The following is a 20,000-nucleotide window of genomic DNA, read 5'->3' as shown; positions in this document are numbered from 1 at the left end:
AAGGTGGGTCCCAGGAGAGCTCCGTCAACGTGCCTTTCAGCAATGCCAGCAATGAATGGATCGATGTCATCAACTGTAGCATACAGTAGCTTAAATGTAGCTACAATCTGTAGAGAAAAAGACAAATATCTCATATAAGGGGTATTTTAGTTTAGATATTTGTATTTTGGATCTTAAGGTTTATGCAGCTTGTGATGGAACGTTGAGTTGAATATTTTAAAATCTTTCGCCCTTGAATGGCCCCCCAGGGCCTGGTGCCAAATATTATAGCCCGAATTTATAAATACATTAAGAAATGCAAAAGTTTCTTGTCCACTGCAGGACAAAGGCCTCAGACATGCCAATTCATATCTAGGGTTTGGACAATTTTCATCACCACGCTAGCTAGTAAACCAACCTAGTATGGGTGGCCCTGTCTAGTACAGCTTTACTGATCATGGCGATACACAAACCATTTCACCACGTTAAGGCATTCCAATCATAAATGCAATCACCTGGATATGAGCTATTAATCAACAAATTGATAAATTCCTTTACTTATTCACTTTCTCATGTACCAATTTATACATCCATTTATTTGATTTTAACATTAAAGTGACATTTTATTTATTGTCCAGAATAAAATCAAACCTTGAAAGCATAAATTATCAGACGTACATGTTTGAAAACTCCTCAAAGTATTAAAACTTTGTGTAGGGGAAATCTGCCTTGGAAATAGATTACACATTTATGACAACTTCTATAATTTAGTTACGTAAGAACATATACTACTAAAACTATTATAATTGAAATACGTAAGAACATTATACTGAACAGCGAAAACTATTGTAATCAAGTTACGTAAGAACTTATAGCCTACTAAGAACACTTTTATAATTAAAATACGTAAGAACATATATTGTGCTACGAAAACTATTATAATTATGTTACATAAGAACATACAGTGTACTACGAAAATCATTATAGTTGAAATACGTAAGAACATTATACTGTACTGCGAAAACTTATAATCAAGTTACGTAAAAACTTGTAACCTACTACGAAAACTATTGTAATTAAGTTAGGTGAAAATGTATACTACGAAAACTATTACAATTAGAATACGCAAAAACATTTATTGTACTACGAAAACTATTATAGGACTAATTCAGTTACCTAAGAATATACACTACGAAAACTATTATAATTAGAATACGTAGGAACAGTATACTATGAAAACTATTATAATTAAGTTTTTCAAGAACATATAGGCTACAGTACAAGATCTGAAAGGGAAAAGTAGCAGAACTGGAACACCCTTTCATTCATTTATAAACAATCGATTAAATTCCTTACTTGCTCTGGAAGAACATCGAGTAGGTCTTCGAATCTTGTGGCCCTTGGGAGACCACAGGCTTCACGGAGGTCATTATAAGGAGCGATGCCGTGGTCTCGACCTCTCTGGATGTTGAGGGACACTAAATCCATACCAAATGGCATTTTTTCCGTCTGGAATAGATCAGGAGAAGAGACTTTGTATTAAGATTTTTATTCCATAGAAATGATTTTTCCCGTCTGGAATAGGGTAGGGGAAGAGATTTTATATTACTGTTCTTAAAGTATTTTATTTTAATTAATCACTTCTTCCGTAGTTTATTTCCTTATTTCCCTGGATTTATAACATCCTGCTTTTCCAACTAGGGTTGTAGTTTAGCAAGTGATAATAATAATGATAAAACTTCTTGCTTAGGAAAGATTTTTCTTAGTTATGATTTTAATACTTGCAAATATGATATTGAAATGTCGTCTTGTAGTTTGGAATAGATTAGGGGAAGAGACTTTATATTAAGATTTTTATTCCTTTTTGAAGGATTTTCTTAATATTGATTTTAAGGCTTATTTTAAGGCTTGCAAATAAGAGTGAAAAGTCGTGTAAGATCATGAGTGAAATCAGACTGAGTCAAGTTATATACTGGTATCCAGATCATTCAATAAAGGGAATAAAATGTAAAATAACCTGAAGATATTTGAAACAAAAAAGTATATGTTATTATAAGAAAATAGCATTAATACTTTAGTTCAGGCTTTAAGAATGATGATTCGAGACTGGAAATAGAAATAATTTTAGGAAATAACCCACAAGGAATTGAAAAAATACAACAGAGCTAATATATAGGAATGATATGACCCAATTAAATATCTCCTTACTTCTGATTACAACTTTATCTTGTGGAATTAAACCAAAATCGTACATGGCCTTCCTGGCCCTAGTTCCGAGGACATATGACCCAAATTTATAAATCCAATAAAAAGTGTAAACATGAGTGAAAAATCGATTGGGAGAAAAGATTCTTAAATTGTGCCATACCTCGAAGAGATGATTAGTCAGATCTTCGGTTACGAAATTGTCCATGTTTTGTATGGGTTGCAGTGCCAATCCTCTGAGGAACTCATCCAGCTTCCCTGGAGTGTACAACAGCTTTGGGTTGTTGAAGTGATCGCGAAGTGTCACTTTGTCCATGCTTCCTTGCTTGGTGAAGGTTCTGAGTAAGGGAGAGTAGTATGATTTTAAAGGTTTAAAGGTCTCTCATGAATGGCAGAGGTAAGGGACAGTGACAGTGCCCTAGCTGGATAATGCCCTAGAGATTGACTGTATATCTAATGATCAGCATCCAAGCCCCCTCTCCAGCCAAGGTAGGGCCAAGGAGGGCCAAACAGTGGCTGCTGCTGATCCAAAGTCACAGTAATACAATTCGGGGCCCTGATGCTGCACTTTAAAATGAAAGTTTCTTAAGTGAAAGTTTCAAATCTTGAAGATTTCGTTCATGCGGTACTTTTTACAAAGTTTTGTCTAATTTAATCTGGATGTAAACTATGCAAAATACCATAGGCAATTTTTTCACATTCAAATTTGTATACGCCACCCTTTAACCTAAATTAAGTTATCTTCTGTGACAGACTAATTATAGATCTGTAACATCTTTCCAAAGTAGCTCGAGATTAAGGGAAAGACATAGAAAAAGGCTGACAAATATGTCGGCTAATTATGTTTTCCATGCAACGCAGTTATTATTAACAAGTGCATGTAAAAATTTGAACCTTCAGTAATTTATTTTTTATCTGTAATGAAACTTGGATAGAAACAGATCACCAAGAATAGCTTACTTGATCATTCCTTGGACGAGCGTGTGGCCGAACCTGAAAGCGACAGTTGCAAACTCGTTCAAGATAGCAGCGTTGAGACCTTTGTCGTAATCCCTGGAGTATCCTTCCCTGCGGGGGAGAAGGCCGTTTTGTTCCATGTAATCCTTTCCTGGAATAGACAATATTAAATGGAGTAATTAGTTATAAGTAATAGATATCGGTTTGAGGCTCAAGGTAAGGATGGCAGTTTCATCCTTGCCAAGATTCTTGTGAACGATGTGTTGTATTATGTTATTTTTAGATTTATTTCGGAAGCAGCTCTCCTGATAGGTTTTTAACTTTTATAAGGACATCTTCGCTTTCGTGGCTTTTAATTAACCTTATTTTTATTATTTATTTATAACAAACAATATCGGCGTCAATGACCTTTGATGTCAGGATGCCAGAAAACTCAAAATCAATCAATCAATCAACGCCAGCAGGAGGAGAGAGTTATGGCTTACAGTGTACTGTACGTGCTTGATGCACCGTGGCTGTCCAACCTCTTTAACATAAATCCTTCGAATATGAGTCTCGGGATATGACTAAGTACGTTAGTTACAATTTAATTCTCTTGGTAATGATGATAATGTTAGTAAGTGAATTCCTTCTCTGACCGGTCAACCCGCCTCCCTTCTGACTTAATGTCGGTGTGGGGCTTATGGTAAAGGTAACCATCGTTGGCATATATACCTTAGTGTCGAGGGGGGGGGGGGGTTGTGTGCAAAAGGGCGTTGCCTTGTTATGGGGGTGGGGGGGAGAAGGGAAGGGGGTTGCGAAAGGGCATTTCCATCTGGTTTTCTACGTTGCTTGGAAAGAGAGGGGTAGACCAAATAATATTTTTTTTTTTTTTTTTGTGATATGAATAAATGTAATAAATCCAACAGTTTAACGTAACAAATAATGAATCATATTTTATCCTGGGTATAATTTTATATGATTTTTTTAATCTAACGAAATTTTTAATTGTTTATTAACTTTGATTTACTTAAGTAGCAATATAGCCGAAATATAATAAATCATAATCTTTAATGAAATTTTTAATCCAACGAAATATTTGATTCATTCATTTTGATTTACTTTATTAGCAGTATAGTCCAATGAAAGTAACGTTTTAATTGCAAGTTACAAGAAACTGGGGGAAAATGAAGGAAATATTTAGAAATGGAAAGATTACGTGAAGGTTTATCAATGTTTTAATTAAAAAGATTTTAATATCAAGGATTATAATTTCCCCTTTGGGCGATATCAATTTTCATCACCATTGGCCAGTGCTGAAATATATATATATATATATATATATATATATATATATATATATATATATATATATATATATATATATATATATATATGGGTGTGTATGTTTATATAACTCGTGTAGGCCTATATTCTTCTCTATACTGTGTTTTAGACAATAGCTGGTAAGCACACACACACACACACACAGAGAGAGAGAGAGAGAGAGAGAGAGAGAGAGAGAGAGAGAGAGAGAGAGAGAGAGAGAGGGAGATTAATTTTCTCACCTAGAATCAGAGGAAGCCACTCGTTGTAGATAATATGCTGATACTCGGCTATGACAATCCTCCTAGCTTCCTGGTATATGGTCTCGTCCGACCAGTGAGGGTTGGCACGCGCAAGCTGGGTGGCTAAACGGTTGTGTTCTCTCATCCACACAGTGTGGATGACTGAGAGGTCGATCTGTTCGTTGACTCTGTTATCACCTGGAGAATTGGGGAAATGGAGAGTTATCTTGGGGTTTTAGAAAGTTTATAGAGGTGGTTACCTGTCTTTTCTTATCTTGTTATCACCTGTAGGGTGGAGGAAGGGGAATGTTTATCATCTGTAGGATGGAGAAAGTGTAGAGTTATCATGGGGTTACTTGAAGTTTATAGAGGTAGTTATGTCTTTTTTTACCTTATCACCTGTAGGATGGAGGAAGTAGAGTTATCTTGGAGTTATATGAAGTTTATAGGGGTGGTTACATGTCTTTTTTTTACCTTATCACCTGTAGGATGGAGGAAGTAGAGTTATCTTGGAGTTATATGCAGTTTATAGGGGTGGTTACATGTCTTTTTTTTACCTTATCACCTGTAGGATGGAGGAAGTAGAGTTATCTTTGGAGTTATATGAAGTTTATAGGGGTGGTTACATGTCTTTTTTTTACCTTATCACCTGTAGGATGGAGGAAGTGGAGAGTTATCTTTAGGTTATATGAAGTTTATAGAGGTGGTTAAATGTCTTTTTACCCTGTTACCATTTGTAGGATGGAGGAAGTGGAGAGTTATCTTGGGGTTATAGAAACTTTATGGTGGTGGTTACATGTCTTTTTAACCTTGTTATCACCTGTAGGATGGGGTGAAGGGGAGAGTTATCTTGGGGTTATATGAAGTTTATAGAGGTGGTTACACGTCTTTTTACCTTGTTATCACCTGTAGGATGGAGGAAGTGGAGGGTTATCTTGGGGTTATATGAAGTATATAGAGGTGGTAACATGTCTTTTTGACCTTGTTATCATCTGTAGGATGGAGGAAGTGGAGAGTTATCTTGGGGTTATATGAAGTTTATAGAGGTGGTTACATGTCTTTTTCTACCTTGTTATCACCTGTAGGATGGGGTGAAGGGGAGAGTTATCTTGGGGTTATAGAAAGTTTATAGAGGTGGTTACATGTCTTTTTACCTTTTTATCACCTGTAGGATGGAGGAAGTGGAGGGTTATCTTGGGGTTATATGAAGTTTATAGAGGTGGTAACATGTCTTTTTACCCTGTTACCATTTGTAGGATGGAGGAAGTGGAGAGTTATCTTGGGGTTATAGACACTTTATGGGGGTGGTTACATGTCTTTTTAACCTTGTTATCACCTGTAGGATGGGGTGAAGGGGAGAGTTATCTTGGGGTTATATGAAGTTTATAGAGGTGGATACCTGTCATCTTTAGCTTATCACCTGGAGGAAGGGGGGTAGTGGAGAGTTATTTTGGGGTGATATGAAGTTTATAGAGGTGGTTACCTGTGTTTTTTACTTTGTTATCACCTGTAGGTTGGAGGAAGTAGAGAGTTATCTAGGGATTATAGAGAGTTTATAGAGGCGGTTACCTGTCTTTTTTTACCTTGTTATCACCTGTAGGATGGAGGAAGGGGAATGTTATCTTAGAGGTTATATGAAGTTTATAGAGGTGGTTACATGTCTTTTTACCTTGTTATCACTGGGAGGATGGGGGAAGGGGAGAGTTATATTGGGGTTAGCCTATATGAAGTTTATAGAAGTGGTTACGGGCTTTATTTGAGTTTTAATGTTTTTGGGAACTAGACAATCCAAAAATTACTATTATTGTTTAGTTGTGGAATAAAAATCTTGTGGTATTTACATTGAAAAGACTTGATAATTTGAATAGGAATCTCAAGTTATGTGAAGTTTATATAGGTGATTATTTGCCCCTTTTTTCCCAAACCCAAAGCTAATTTTTATTCATTAGGAATGTCTGTCGCATAAAATAGTGTTATTTATATTGAAAAGACTTGATAATTTGAATAGGTAACACAAGAGGAAAGTAGGAATTATAAGTTGTGTATTTTCAGGGATGTCAGCCGCATAATAATCTAATGCTATCTACATTGGAAAGACTTATTAATTGTTTAAGTAACACAAAGGAAAGTAGGAATTATAAATTGTTTATTTTTAGTGATATCTGTCGCGTAAAAACCTAGTGCTATTTATAGTGAAAAGTCTTAATAATTTGAATAAGTTACATAAGAGGAAATTGGGAATTATAAATTGCCTGGCTTTCAAATGCACGATCTGCTCCGAATGTTTTATTCTTGAAATAACAGTGGGCGTGACATTTCAATGGTATGTAAGACAAGTTTCAACAAAAGAAAGAACACGTTGAAAGATTATCATTAATCTGGGAGATAAAAATAAATTGAATCCAGCAAAGGAAGCAAATATCAAGACGGGATTTATTTTCCTTGTGATGACACTTCAAGGTTTTACAGGTCACTCATGAATGGCAGAGACAAGGGACAGTGACAGTGTGCTTGGAGGACAATGCCCTAAAGACTGTCTATATATACATAAGGTCAGCGCCCAAGCTCCCTCTCCACCCAAATTGGGACCAAGGAGGGCGAGACAATGGTTGCTGATGACTCAGCAGGTAGACCTGCAGGCTCCCTCCATCCTTAGCTCACAAGTATGGTGAGGTTGCAGACACTACAAGAAACCATCGAGCTTGAACGGGACTCGAACCTCAGACAGGGACGTTTCCAATAGGCCACCACAAACCTTGGTTCAAGCGAACTTAACAAGCGCTTTCAATGGTTTTTCTTTTATGTGATAACCATAAAATTATATTAATAATTGTCAGGAATATCTCGAACCCTGGTGCAGCAGAACCCCAGGCAGGGACATTTCCAATAGGCTATTACAACCCCTGGTCCAAACGAATTCAACAATGGTTTTTCCTTTGAGTGAGGGCCATAAAATTCCATTAATAATTGTCTCGAACCCCAGTCTAGCAGAACGCTAGGGAGGAACGTTTCTAATAGACTACCACAATACTGGTCCAAATGGATTCAACAAGATCCTTCAAAGGTTTCCCCTTTAAGTGATCATATTTTTTGGGAGAGTTAATAATTATCGGGAATCTCTTCAAATACGCTACGACATCCCCGAGGTCCAAACGAATTCAATAAGATATTTCAAAGTTTCTCCTTTACGTGATGACTACAAAACTTCATTAATAAATAATTCTCATGGATCTCTTACCAGCGAGGAAACAAGCAAATCCCTCCCGAACAGACTCGCAGTCTTCAGCTTCGTGGTGCGCAGGAAGGAGGCCATGTTCTTGCACCTTCAGCAGTCCTCCTGTTCCGACGCGAACCTCATCTGATTCCTCGCGACTTGATCCGTAGATGTTGGAGCCATCCAGGAAGTGGGTGATCTGGTTCATCTGTGGAAGATGAGGGAACACTAAAGCACACTGTTCTATCTGTTTCCTTATTGCCTTTCCTCAATGGGATATTTTCCTTGTTGGAGCAGTTGTGCTTATAGCATCCTGCTTATCCAACTAGGGTTGTAGCTTAGCTAGTAATAATGATCATGATAATTTTATTCGCACAAACTGTTGAATGGAATGAAGAAAATTATTCTTTTCCTCGGCTGAAATATAGTTAAAAAACACCCAATTTTTACCGTTATAAAAAAACTCAAAGGAAAGCCGATTTTTGTTTCCAAAATGCCTAACCTTAATATGACTAATGACTTCAAGATGCGAGTGGATTTGAGTTTTGCAAGTCACTCATGCTTTGAAACTACTGGTTGACCCCCCCCCCCATCCAACAATGATAATGCCTTAAGGTGGATTATATTTAGTTTTTCAGAATTGACAGTGGATAGTAGCATAGCAAATTAATGTAAAAGAGGTTGAATTTCGTACTTAAAAACTTATTATTATTATTATTATTATCATTATTATTATTATTATTATTGTTGATGTTGTTGTTGTTGTTGTTGTTGTTATTATTAGCTAAGCTACAACCATAGTTGGAAAAGCAGGATGCTGTAAGCTCCAACAGGAAACATAGATCAGCGAGGAAAGGAGATAAGGAAATGAATAAACTATATGAGAAGAAACTAGGGTTGTAGCTTAGCAAATAACAACAACAACAACAGCAGCAGCGATAATGATAAATCGCAAGATCAGATTTAAGTGTTACTCAGGCGTCCTTACCTGTTCAGCATACCCAAAATTACAAGCTCCCCTTGGAGCCAACATGGACCGGACGAAGTTCATGCACCTCCTTCCGAACTTGGAGAAGAAAGGGTCGTCGAGTGGGATTTCAATGGGGAAACAAGACGGATGGCGGAAGGAGGCGTCGATAAACCTGTTCGAATCGCTGCAGCATTGGATACCGCTGTTGTTACCTGATGAAATGATGATAATGATTATTAAATTCATAATAGAAAGGTCACTCGGTAGAGCGCATACCTTCGCCTTGTTGTATATCACAAGATCGGCAGTTGAAATATATACATTTTCGCACTAGTTTCATGCAAATCAGATAAAATAATATTAATTTTTATATACATAACTAGAACAGGCACTCTGTAGGGCGCATACCTTCGCCTATATCATGTTGTATATCATAAGATCGGCAATTGAGTTGTGCACATTTTGGCATTAATTTAATGCAAATCAGATAAAATGTTAACATTTATTATATTCATACCTAGAACGGACACTCGGTAGAGCGCATACCTTTGCCTATATCATGTTCTATATCACAAAATCGGCAGTTGAATTATACACATTTTGGCACTAGTTTCATGCAAATCAGATAAAATTGGCCACGGTATGGCAAAATTACACACAGCAATTAAAACTCATCAATTAATGTAAATGGAAAACAATATTCATCATTGTATTAATTACACCCACAGCAACATGTAACCACGCACGATATAAATAAATGCTCACCCAGTCTGAAAATAGGGGTGTGGGCGAGGTCATGATCGATGAACTGACCCCACTGCATGACGGAAAGGGTCAGGTCATCCGAAGGGCTGTCGACGTCTATCACCGTGCTGACGGAGACCACCCGGGCGGAGGGGAGGGCGGAGCCAGTGCGGCTCTCACGTGGGCGGAACAGACCTGGGTGGTGCAGGGGTTAATAGTGATTTTATAATATATATATATATATATATATATATATATATATATATATAAAATGCATGTATGTATATTCGTTATAAAATGCATGTATGTATATTCGTTATTGGGAGGATGAATCAGTGGTTTTTATTTTAATTGATTTTCTTCATATATTTATTTTGAGGTTATTAGGTTCTTAGATCAGAGAATACTCACACACACACACACACATATATATATATATATATAATATATATATATATATAAAATATATAATATATATATATATATATATATATATATATATATAATATAAGTGTGGGGGGTATGCGTGCGTGTCCTGGTGCCAACCAAGAAATATTTTATATCATAAGTTATAAACATTGTCGTAAACTAATAAAATTGCAAGGAAGTGTTTCGTCACTTAATTTAATTAAATATCACCAATTCTATCTATGCACTTAGTGAAAACATTATTTACCATCGCTGTACTGAGGAGGAAGTAGTCTCTGGAAAGTGGTCCTAGCTTGACCCCAAGTGGGGTTATCCAAATTGTTGCAGGATCCGTCGATTGTCCTGTAGAAGCGCTCCTTCTTCCGGCACCTGGGAGGCTCTGGGCAGGTGTTCGAGATGATCGTGTCCCTCACGGAGAATTTCTGGAGACCGTAGCCAGCTTGTTCGGGTGTCAGGCGGAATCTGGAATGAGAATCTTCAATTTAGTCACTTGAAGACTTTTGGCTTTTATGATGGCTGAGGGGTAGATGGAAATGGTTTGCACTCCCCAAGAGATTAGTTTCACAAACGTTTAACTGGGCTCCACAAGGCACTAGAAGAGTTGGAAGACACAGGCTTATATGGCTGAGGACTATGAAGCGTGAAGTAGGAGATGATGAATAGAGAAGTATTAATTTAAAAGCTCAAGATAAAGACGACTGGCGAAATCTAACCAAGGCCTTTAGTGTCAGTAGGCATAGAGGGAGATGATGATGATGATGGCCGATTTACTAGGTCTTAATATCTCTATTAGTTGGTCTGAGTTCAGAGGTCCTTGTTAGGTGTCTTAAGTCTTTTATCATCATAGTTTACATATGACAGATTTATAAATTTTTATACTAATTATTCGTTACTTCTCATATAGTCTATTTAGTTCATAATTTCCTTTCCTCACTGGGCTATTTTTTCCTGTTGGAGCCCTTGGGCTTATCGCATTCTTCTATGAGCGTAGTGGTTTGAGGAAATATAAGTACACGTGTCTTCAATTATTTGTCAATGTTATCAACTAAACCCAAATGAGATAGAATTAAAGATCATGATTTAGCATCATAACAGTAGTGGTCACTAGTCTTAAATTGTAAATGTCTGTCTTTACTTAGTAACTACGTATTAGTCAACCTTTATCCATTTGTTAGCACGAGTTGAATAATGTCATGTAGTCCTGAGATGTTTCTATAACTTATTTGCCTGCTAGGTAGTTGCACGAGTCGATCTTAACCTAGAAAACAGATAGACTTGAGAAAAGACTTTAATTGAATAGGCTGCCAGGTAGTTGTAAGGATCAACTTCACCTAAGAAGCAGTCAGATAGTCACGGTTCGACTTTGACTTGCTGGATAGCCAAGTAGTTGATTTTGATAGCCCGCCATGTAGGTAATGGCAAGTCAACCTGAATTTACTTGGTTGCTACTTCTGGATAACCAGGTAGTTCGCTTTAATAACTAGGCAGCCTGGTAGTGGAAAGTCAGCCTGAACTTACTTGGTTGCTACTTCTGGATAACCAGGTAGTTCACTTTAATAACTAGGCAGCCTGGTAGTGGAAAGTCAGCCTGAACTTACTTGGTTGCTACTTCTGGATAACCAGGTAGTTCACTTTAATAACTAGGCAGCCTGGTAGTGGAAAGTCAGCCTGAACTTACTTGGTTGCTACTTCTGGATAACCAGGTAGTTCATTTTAATAACTAGGCAGCCTGGTAGTGGAAAGTCAGCCTGAACTTACTTGGTTGCTACTTCTGGATAACCAGGTAGTTCACTTTAATAACTAGGCAGCCTGGTAGTGGAAAGTCAGCCTGAACTTACTTGGTTGCTACTTCTGGATAACCAGGTAGTTCATTTTAATAACTAGGCAGCCTGGTAGTGGAAAGTCAGCCTGAACTTACTTGGTTGCCACTTACTAGATAGCCAGGTAGTTAACTTTAAAAACTAGATAGCCTGGTTGTAGCAAGTCAGCTTGAACTTACTTGGTTGCCAGGAAGTCGCAAGACTCCGTGTTGGTCAGGGCGTCAATGCTGAGTTTCATTGCCAAAGGAGACGTTCTGAAGAACTGCAAGTGGACGTATTCTGGGTCGCGACGGTCACTTACGACGATGCTCCTCTGGCGAAGGGACTGTGGGAGGACAGGAGGGTTGTTGTTACTTTAGGGAACATTTCCTGATAGGATTTAGCGTTAAAGACACGTGAGGGACTTGATGGTGATTAAATATAAACTTCAATGTGGAATGTATAGATATCAATTGTTTCTGTTGTTTTCTACACAGAAGGAACTGTAGGAGGACATTAGGATTTTTGTTACTTAAGGGAACATTTCCTAATATGTTTTCATTTTAAAAATACATGAGAGATTTGATGGTGATTAAATAAAAAAAATTCAATGTGCAATGTATAGATTTCAGTTGTTTCTGTTGTTTTCTGCATAGAAATAACTGTAGGAGGGACATTAGGGTTGTTGTTACTTTAGGGAACATTTCCTGATATGTTTTCGTGTTAAAGACGCATGAGATTCTTGATTATGATTGGAAAAAAGATTAGGCTTCAATGTCGAATGTATAAATTTCAATTGTTTCTGTTATTTTCTACTCCTGTTCTGCTCCATTTCTTAGTCTTGCTTAATTACTTGAATTTTGTACTTATTCTTTACTAAATGTTTCTTCTTCCTTCCTTCCTTATATCCATATATGGGCATATTTTCTTGCTTACAGTGCAATTTCGTGGACTTGAGCTTGTTCCATAATGGTACATGTACATTAGGAGTAATAAAAATGGATATTACCTCATGTTTTAGTGAAAATTGACGTCAGTGAAATGTATATCCCCATTTTTGGGAAACTCACTCAAATTGTTCAGCCACTCGTATGTAATTGATCTAAAAGAGCGATAAATTAATAAGGATATGTATACGGAATAGAGTGCTAAAAATAGTGAAAGTGGAGCAAGAAATACCCAATTGATTATTAATACGTAAATTCGTCAATAACAATGAAGGGTTTGCACATAATTTCTATGAAAGTGAAAATTCCAAAATATTATATAGAGACATTGTTTGGGGGGGGGGAAAAAGCATTTAAAAAGAAATCTTAACTGCATTGAATTATAAACATAAAACAGATTTAGATAGATATATTAACTTTGAATTTGAATTATAAACGCAAATAAAAAATGGAAATAAGAAGAAAAGAACCCATTTAAAAAGAAATCTTAACTATGCATTTATAAAGATATATATTAACTTTGAATTTGAATTGTAAACGGAAATAAAAGACTGGTCACTGCCATCTGGTGAGAGGAAAAAAACCTTTCAAGCACAGATTGATGACATCACGGCTTAATATTATGGTGGTTGAAGTGAGTGAATGTAAATGTGTTCTTGATGAATGTGCTGAATTGTTGCAATAAGAACACTTTTCGTCATGTCTGGGAACCTTACACAGGTAACTTGCCTACATACACGATCGCAATATATGCTGTCATTTATCAAGTTAATTAACGTTTAGGAAAGACAGAATTCTACTAGCTTTTCCTTTCCTTAAATTAACCATCACCTATAAAATTTCCAATATTTATCATAAAAATTTGATTAACGTTAAATGGAAAGATAGATTTCTACTAGCTTTTCCTTTCCTTAAATTAACCATCACCTATAAAATTCCCAATATATACTATAAAGATTTGATTAACGTTAAATGGAAAGATATAATTCTACTAGCTTTTCCTTTCCTTAAATTAACCATCACCTATAAAATTCCCAATATATAATATATAAATTTTATTAACGCTAAATGGAAAGATAGTTATATTAGCTTTTCCTTTCCTTAAATTAACCATCACCTATAAAATACCCAATATATATTGTACAAATTGAAAATTTTTGAGAAAAAAAAAATGTAGGTGTGAAAGCGTTTTTTGGTATTCGGGGCAGATTTTAGCTAAATAGGTCGTCGTGATTTCGTTAACCTCGCTTTCTTAAAATGTATTTTACTTTACGAGTCAGAGGGAAACCTTATGTATGATTTTATTTCGTATTTATTCGTGCACAGCTGCACATACACCAGCTGGTGCATGCTGAAGATAGCACCAATATAATGTTTTTATTTTTTGAGGACTAAAGAAAATTAATAAAGTTGGTGCATGCTGTAGATTAGATCAATATAACTTTTTTTTTTTTTTTTTTTTTTTTTTTTTTTTTTTTTTTTTTTTTTTGAGGACTCAAGAAAATTACTAATGTTCTGATAATTATGACTTTGTTTTTATTCATATGCGTGTACATACATCAGTTGGTGCACGTTGAAGATAGCACCAATATATATTTTTTTGTTCTTTTTTTGATGTCTAAAGAAAATTGCTTATGTTTTGATGTATCATCCAAGGTCTATAGAATTGGGTATCTCAAAAGTCTATAGAATTAGACATCTCCGCGGGCTGTTTAAGTCGGATTAAAACTAAGCTGCCATATGGCGCTAGAAATTCATGACGTCACACAGTACAAGACTAGAGGGTAGGCCCTTATTGGGTACTATTGATGTACAGTTAGACACATAAATTCCTGGCACACCACGCTCTGAGGAAATACACCATGCCACACCCTTACTGCCCTGCAAGTAACCAAATAATGTAGAGATAAATGACAGAGGTTGTCCCTACATACAAGAACTCTCCGTGCAGTTAGGGTATGATAGGGTGCGCTGCCTCAGATCGAGGTGTGCCAGAAATTCCTGTGTTCAACTGTACATTATAATTTTATATTAACTGTGTTAAAAGGGGTAAATACACACGTAAAATAGGAGTGAATAGAGTAATGTGTGCAGGGCAAGAGGGCTTGTCAGTCAAACTCGCTGCCCAAGGTCCTTCTCCAGAGAATAAAAGAATGAAATTCTCCCTTATATAATTAAGAGCATCGGGTCACTCTCTCTCTCTCTCTCTCTCTCTCTCTCTCTCTCTCTCTCTCTCTCTTTCTGTCGTGTATATATATACCTGTATATATATATATATATATATATATATATATATATATATATATATATATATATATATATGTATGTATGTATATATTACTTTCTTTCTTGCCATGTGTAGTGGCATTGCCATAAGTATGACTACTCGTCTCTCATGTCCCTCTGATAGGTGAGAGAGGGAATAGTCATACCCTGGTGAGAGGGGGGTACCCTGAGGTTCGCTCGGAAACCACAATCTCCCACAAATTGCCGAAACTGCCAGGTTGTAGTTAGGAAAGGGGGAGGGGGTGGAAAGTGTTGAATCTGTTTATATATCTATAAATATTTATCTGTCATTTTAGACTGCTTGGGTACACTAATATATTAATAGTTAATTTCGGTTACCTGTTATTTTGATTTATAAACAATAACATGACCGCCATAACACAAACCTGTTCTAGACCATTATGATTTATAAAACAATAACGTGACCGCCATAACACAAACCTGTTCTAGACCATTATGATTTATAAAACAATAACGTGACCGCCATAACACAAACCTGTTCTAGACCCTGTCTCTCGACAATTTCCCAGAGACCAGCTCTAGCTGCCTGGTCGAGTTGCTCATTCGTGAAGGGGTAGATCGGGACATCGATGACTGGCTGGGAGAAGAGTTGGCGAAGCTTTCCTGATGGAGAAAAGTAAACAGTAATAACAACAACAACAGTAGGTAATAGGTTGGCCAGGGCACCAGCCACCCGTTGAGATACTACCGCTGGTCAGACAGTACTACATTAGATCTTTCTCTCTGGTTACGGTTCACTTTCCCTTTGTGTGCACATACACCGAATAGTCTGGCCTATTCCTTACAGATTCTCCTATGTCCTCATACACCTGACAACTCTGAGATTACCAAACCATTCTTTTTCACCCAAGGGCTACTGCATTGTAATTGTTCAGTGGCTAATTTTCTCTTAGTAAGGTTAGAAAAGACTCTTTAGCTATGGTAAGTAGCTCTTCTAGGAGCAGGGCACTCCAAAATCAAACCATTGTTCTCTGGTCTAATTTAGTGCCAAAGCCTCTGTACATAGTCTTTCACTTTCTTGGGTAGATTTCTCTTGCTTGAGGATACATTCAGACACATTATTCTGTTATTTCTCTTACTCTTGTTAAAGTTTTTATAGTTTATATAAAAAATATTTATTTTAATGTTGTTACTGTTCTTAAAATGTTTTATTTTTCCTAGTTTCCTTTCTTCACTGGGCTATTTCCCCTGTTGGGGTCCCTTGGCTTATAGCATCCTGCTTTTCCAACTACGGTTGTAGCTTAGCAAGTAATGATAATAATAATAATATTGACTACATCAACAAATGCAGCCGTTTATAGTCCACTGCAGGACAAAAGCCTCAGATATTTGGTCAGTTTGCATCACCACCACGGTGGCCAGTGCGGATTAGTGATGGTGGGCGATTAGATTAAATATATTTTTATATCTGCAACAACAACAACAACAAAAATGTATGTTTATATATACAACAACGACGACAAATGCAACCGTTTCTAGTCCACTGCAGGACAAAGGCGTCAGATATGTCAATTCATGTCTGGGTTTTGCCCAGTTTTGATCACCACGCTGGCCACTCGGGATTTGTGATGGTGGGGGATGGTCATATTAAATGTATACTCACAGGGATGGCAAGATTGTACACACTACAAGAAACTATCGAGCTTGAGCGGGTCTTGAACCCCAGTTCAGCAGATCGCCAAGCTTTGACGTTTTTAAAAGGCTATAACAATCCTTGACCGATATGAACATTGCTAAGAGACAAATCGATTTAGATTTAAGCTGATCTTATACTAACATGCGATCTTGCTCTGAGAGCAGACCGTAGATGAAACTTGGACACTACTGACCTTTCTCCTTCCTTGGGGGGCAGCAGACTCCGGCTGCTCCGTGGTAGAAGGCGCAGGGGGTGAATTGCTGCTTCCTCCTGATGTCTGAGTAGCACGGGGCGCATGCCACAAGGGGCACGCATTCCTCGTATCCAGGGCAGCCCGCTGGTTCTAAAAGTAGGATAACATGAAATAGGTATTAGTATTGAGAAACACAGTTTGGGTCGATATTTATATTGGAAAATACTATTCCTATGAGTGTTTTTTCTTAATGGATTCAAGATAACAAATTATGTATTTACGTTTGTCTTTATTAGTAATCCTGTTAATAACTAATGAAATATCTATATATATATATATATATATATATATATATATATATATATATATATATATATATATATATATATACTGTATATATGTATGTATATATATATATATATATATATATATATATAAATTTATGTATATATATGTATATATATATATATATATATATATATATATATATATATATATATATATATATATATATTTCTTGTTTTATAAGGTTATTCACAACGAATTTCTTCAAAATTTCTGATGAAAATATATGAACATAAAGAAATTGTAATAACTTATGAAGAGAATGATTTGTCAAATTTCATCTAATCACTGATAAGTGAGGTAAAAATATGCGAAGATTCATTTGTAGATATACACGATTCATTCTGTAATGATATTTGTCAGAGACAATAGTATGTTTGATGACGAAATATGAAGAGATTTGTCAAAGTCAAGGATTATGAGCAGCAGATATTGCAAAGAATATTGTGCTATTTTTATCGTTAAAGACTGAGCAATATTTTTTTAATGTGTAGCTCAAAGGTTTTCTTTTGAAATTCAAGACTGATGAGTATTTTTTTAATGCGTTGTTCATTTTTTTTTTTGGGGGGGTAAGTTAAAGGGAAGAAGAATATTTAATACTAAATTACACACACACACACACATATATATATATATATATATATATATATATATATATATATATATATATATATATATATATATATATATAATTATGTATATATATATAATTTATATATATGTGTATATTTTTTTCCGGTCCCGCTCAGCGGCACAGACGTATAACTATTCGCTCTCTCCCCGTCCCATTTAGGGGGGAGAGGAGTAGTCATACCCAGGTGAGAGGGATTGTAGTTAGGAACAGGGAGGTGGTGGGAAGGGTTCAATCTTTGTGTGCGTATATCTAAATATTCAGACATCATTTTTGACAGGTCGTGTACACTGGTTATGATAATAAAAGTTATGATAATAAAACAGGAAAAATAGGAATGGGATTTGAAAGAATGTATTTTTAACATTTACCTGTAGATACGCTTTTGCGTAGAATGGGAAGGGTTCAATCTTTGTGTGCGTATATCTAAATATTCAGACATAATTTTTGACTGGTCGCTTACACTGGTTATGATAATAAAACAGGAAAAATAGGAATGAGATTGAAAATAATGCAGCTTCAACATTTACCTGTAGATACGCTTTTGCGTAGAAAAAGTTTTCATGTACAAAAATTATTAAGAAATCCCAATTAACTTGATAGTTCAGAAGACCTTACTGTTTTAAATGTGGCCTCTGTAATATTTATTAAATATTACCTGGTATATGTTGATGTGGAACGTAAGGGGAATGGTACTCCGAAGTATGCTGGTAGACATTGATGGCGGGCGTCACGTGGGTGAAGATGCTGGGCGTGGGAGCTGGGGTCACCCTCGGGCGTGGGGTGGAGGAGACCAGGACGGACTTCAAGGGCGCCTTTGTTATGCTTGGCTTGCGGGGCAGTTTCTGCTTCTGATGGGGGAGGGGGGGGGAGTTGGAAGAAGAGGATATTGTTATCATAGTCTATTTTACTTGTTACTTATTTTTCTTTATATGTTTCGTTGTTTTTGAGTTTTCATAGATTTATTTTTAAAAAATAATTTATTCTCGACCAAGATATATTTACATTGATAATTATTTTTTATATTTTTTATTTATAACTTTAATAAGCTCGTCCTCTATTTTTTTTATTTAATGATTACGCATTTTCTAATTTAATAATCTTCTATTTTCTTGTTTTGAGTTAAATAATCTCGTGTTCTATTTCCTTGTTTTTTTGTTTAATAATAACTTCTATTATCTATATATTGTTTTTCTAATTGTCATTAACAAGTTTTATTTGCTATCATTATCACCTTTACTTATCAAAATTGTCCCTATTTAACAAAAACATTTGTTGGCTATCCTAGTTGCTGTAAACTCCATCTGTTTCCTTACTTCTTTTCCTCAGTGGGCTATTTTCCCTGCTGGAGCCCTTGGTATTATAACCTACTGCTTTTAAAACTAGTATTGTAGCTTAGCAAGTAATAATAAGAAGTGATTGCTATAATGCAGTTACCATCCTCTTACCAGTGGAAACCAATGTATATAACAGTGTTTTGTTACATATAATGATAACAGTTATGATAATATTAACAAGAAAAGCACTGAAAGTGCAAACATCCGCCACGGCAGCTTATTGGGAACCAGCTTGCCTTTCCCAGAATCAATTTAGACCGTAGGCGTATTTAAAGTCTGTGACAACCATGTGCTAACTTGGGGTTAAAGTTTGGGTTAGTTCGGTCGACCTTTTGCTCGATCTTAACCTTGACCTTTGACCTAGGACTTTCAAAATTAAATCAATTCCACGTCTCAACATAACAATTAATCCAGGAAGTTGTTCACAAACAGACAAACATGGGCGAAAACATAACCTCACTTCAACTTCGTTGGCGGAGTTAGTAGTGATAATTGCTGCAAAACTTACGGGTATGCTCGTGAAACCAATATGGGCCGGCTGTATATTTGCGTGGGCAACGGGACCCGTCGACTTCCCTAAATTGTAGGTGTTGGGCACGGCTGGCCTGGCGTAGACGGCGAAGGGCGACAGGTGTGCCGTTGGGGCGTGAGGTGGGAACACGCTGTAGGGACTGAAGGAGAAGAAACACAGCTTAGAATTATGGGTAAAGTTGTCTTCTGGGAATATAGGATTCGGGATTGGATATCGTTGTTCATTAGG

General features: G+C 36.3%; 1 protein-coding gene across 1 annotated transcript in view; it reads right to left on the bottom strand.

Moving 5' to 3' along the window:
- Window positions 1-20,000, bottom strand: part of LOC137617714 (peroxidase-like) — a 28,360-nt gene that overhangs the window by 2,144 nt on the left and 6,216 nt on the right. Inside the window, exons 2-15 of the mRNA XM_068347711.1 lie at window positions 19,749-19,911; window positions 18,562-18,754; window positions 16,928-17,077; window positions 15,574-15,701; window positions 12,045-12,190; window positions 10,293-10,507; window positions 9,638-9,811; window positions 8,891-9,084; window positions 7,927-8,110; window positions 4,689-4,886; window positions 3,145-3,292; window positions 2,348-2,522; window positions 1,336-1,488; window positions 1-107 (exon numbers count right to left, since the gene is read on the bottom strand). The exon at window positions 1-107 is cut by the window's left edge and continues 3 nt beyond it. Coding sequence (XP_068203812.1) covers window positions 1-107; window positions 1,336-1,488; window positions 2,348-2,522; window positions 3,145-3,292; window positions 4,689-4,886; window positions 7,927-8,110; window positions 8,891-9,084; window positions 9,638-9,811; window positions 10,293-10,507; window positions 12,045-12,190; window positions 15,574-15,701; window positions 16,928-17,077; window positions 18,562-18,754; window positions 19,749-19,911 — 2,328 coding nt within the window. The remainder of the gene's footprint in view (window positions 108-1,335; window positions 1,489-2,347; window positions 2,523-3,144; window positions 3,293-4,688; window positions 4,887-7,926; window positions 8,111-8,890; window positions 9,085-9,637; window positions 9,812-10,292; window positions 10,508-12,044; window positions 12,191-15,573; window positions 15,702-16,927; window positions 17,078-18,561; window positions 18,755-19,748; window positions 19,912-20,000) is intronic.

The sequence above is a fragment of the Palaemon carinicauda genome, chromosome 23 (assembly GCF_036898095.1).
Source record: "Palaemon carinicauda isolate YSFRI2023 chromosome 23, ASM3689809v2, whole genome shotgun sequence".
NCBI classification, from domain to species: Eukaryota; Metazoa; Arthropoda; class Malacostraca; order Decapoda; family Palaemonidae; genus Palaemon; species Palaemon carinicauda.
Note: the sequence above shows the minus strand (reverse complement) of the source record. Positions and strands in the feature narration are given on the sequence as shown.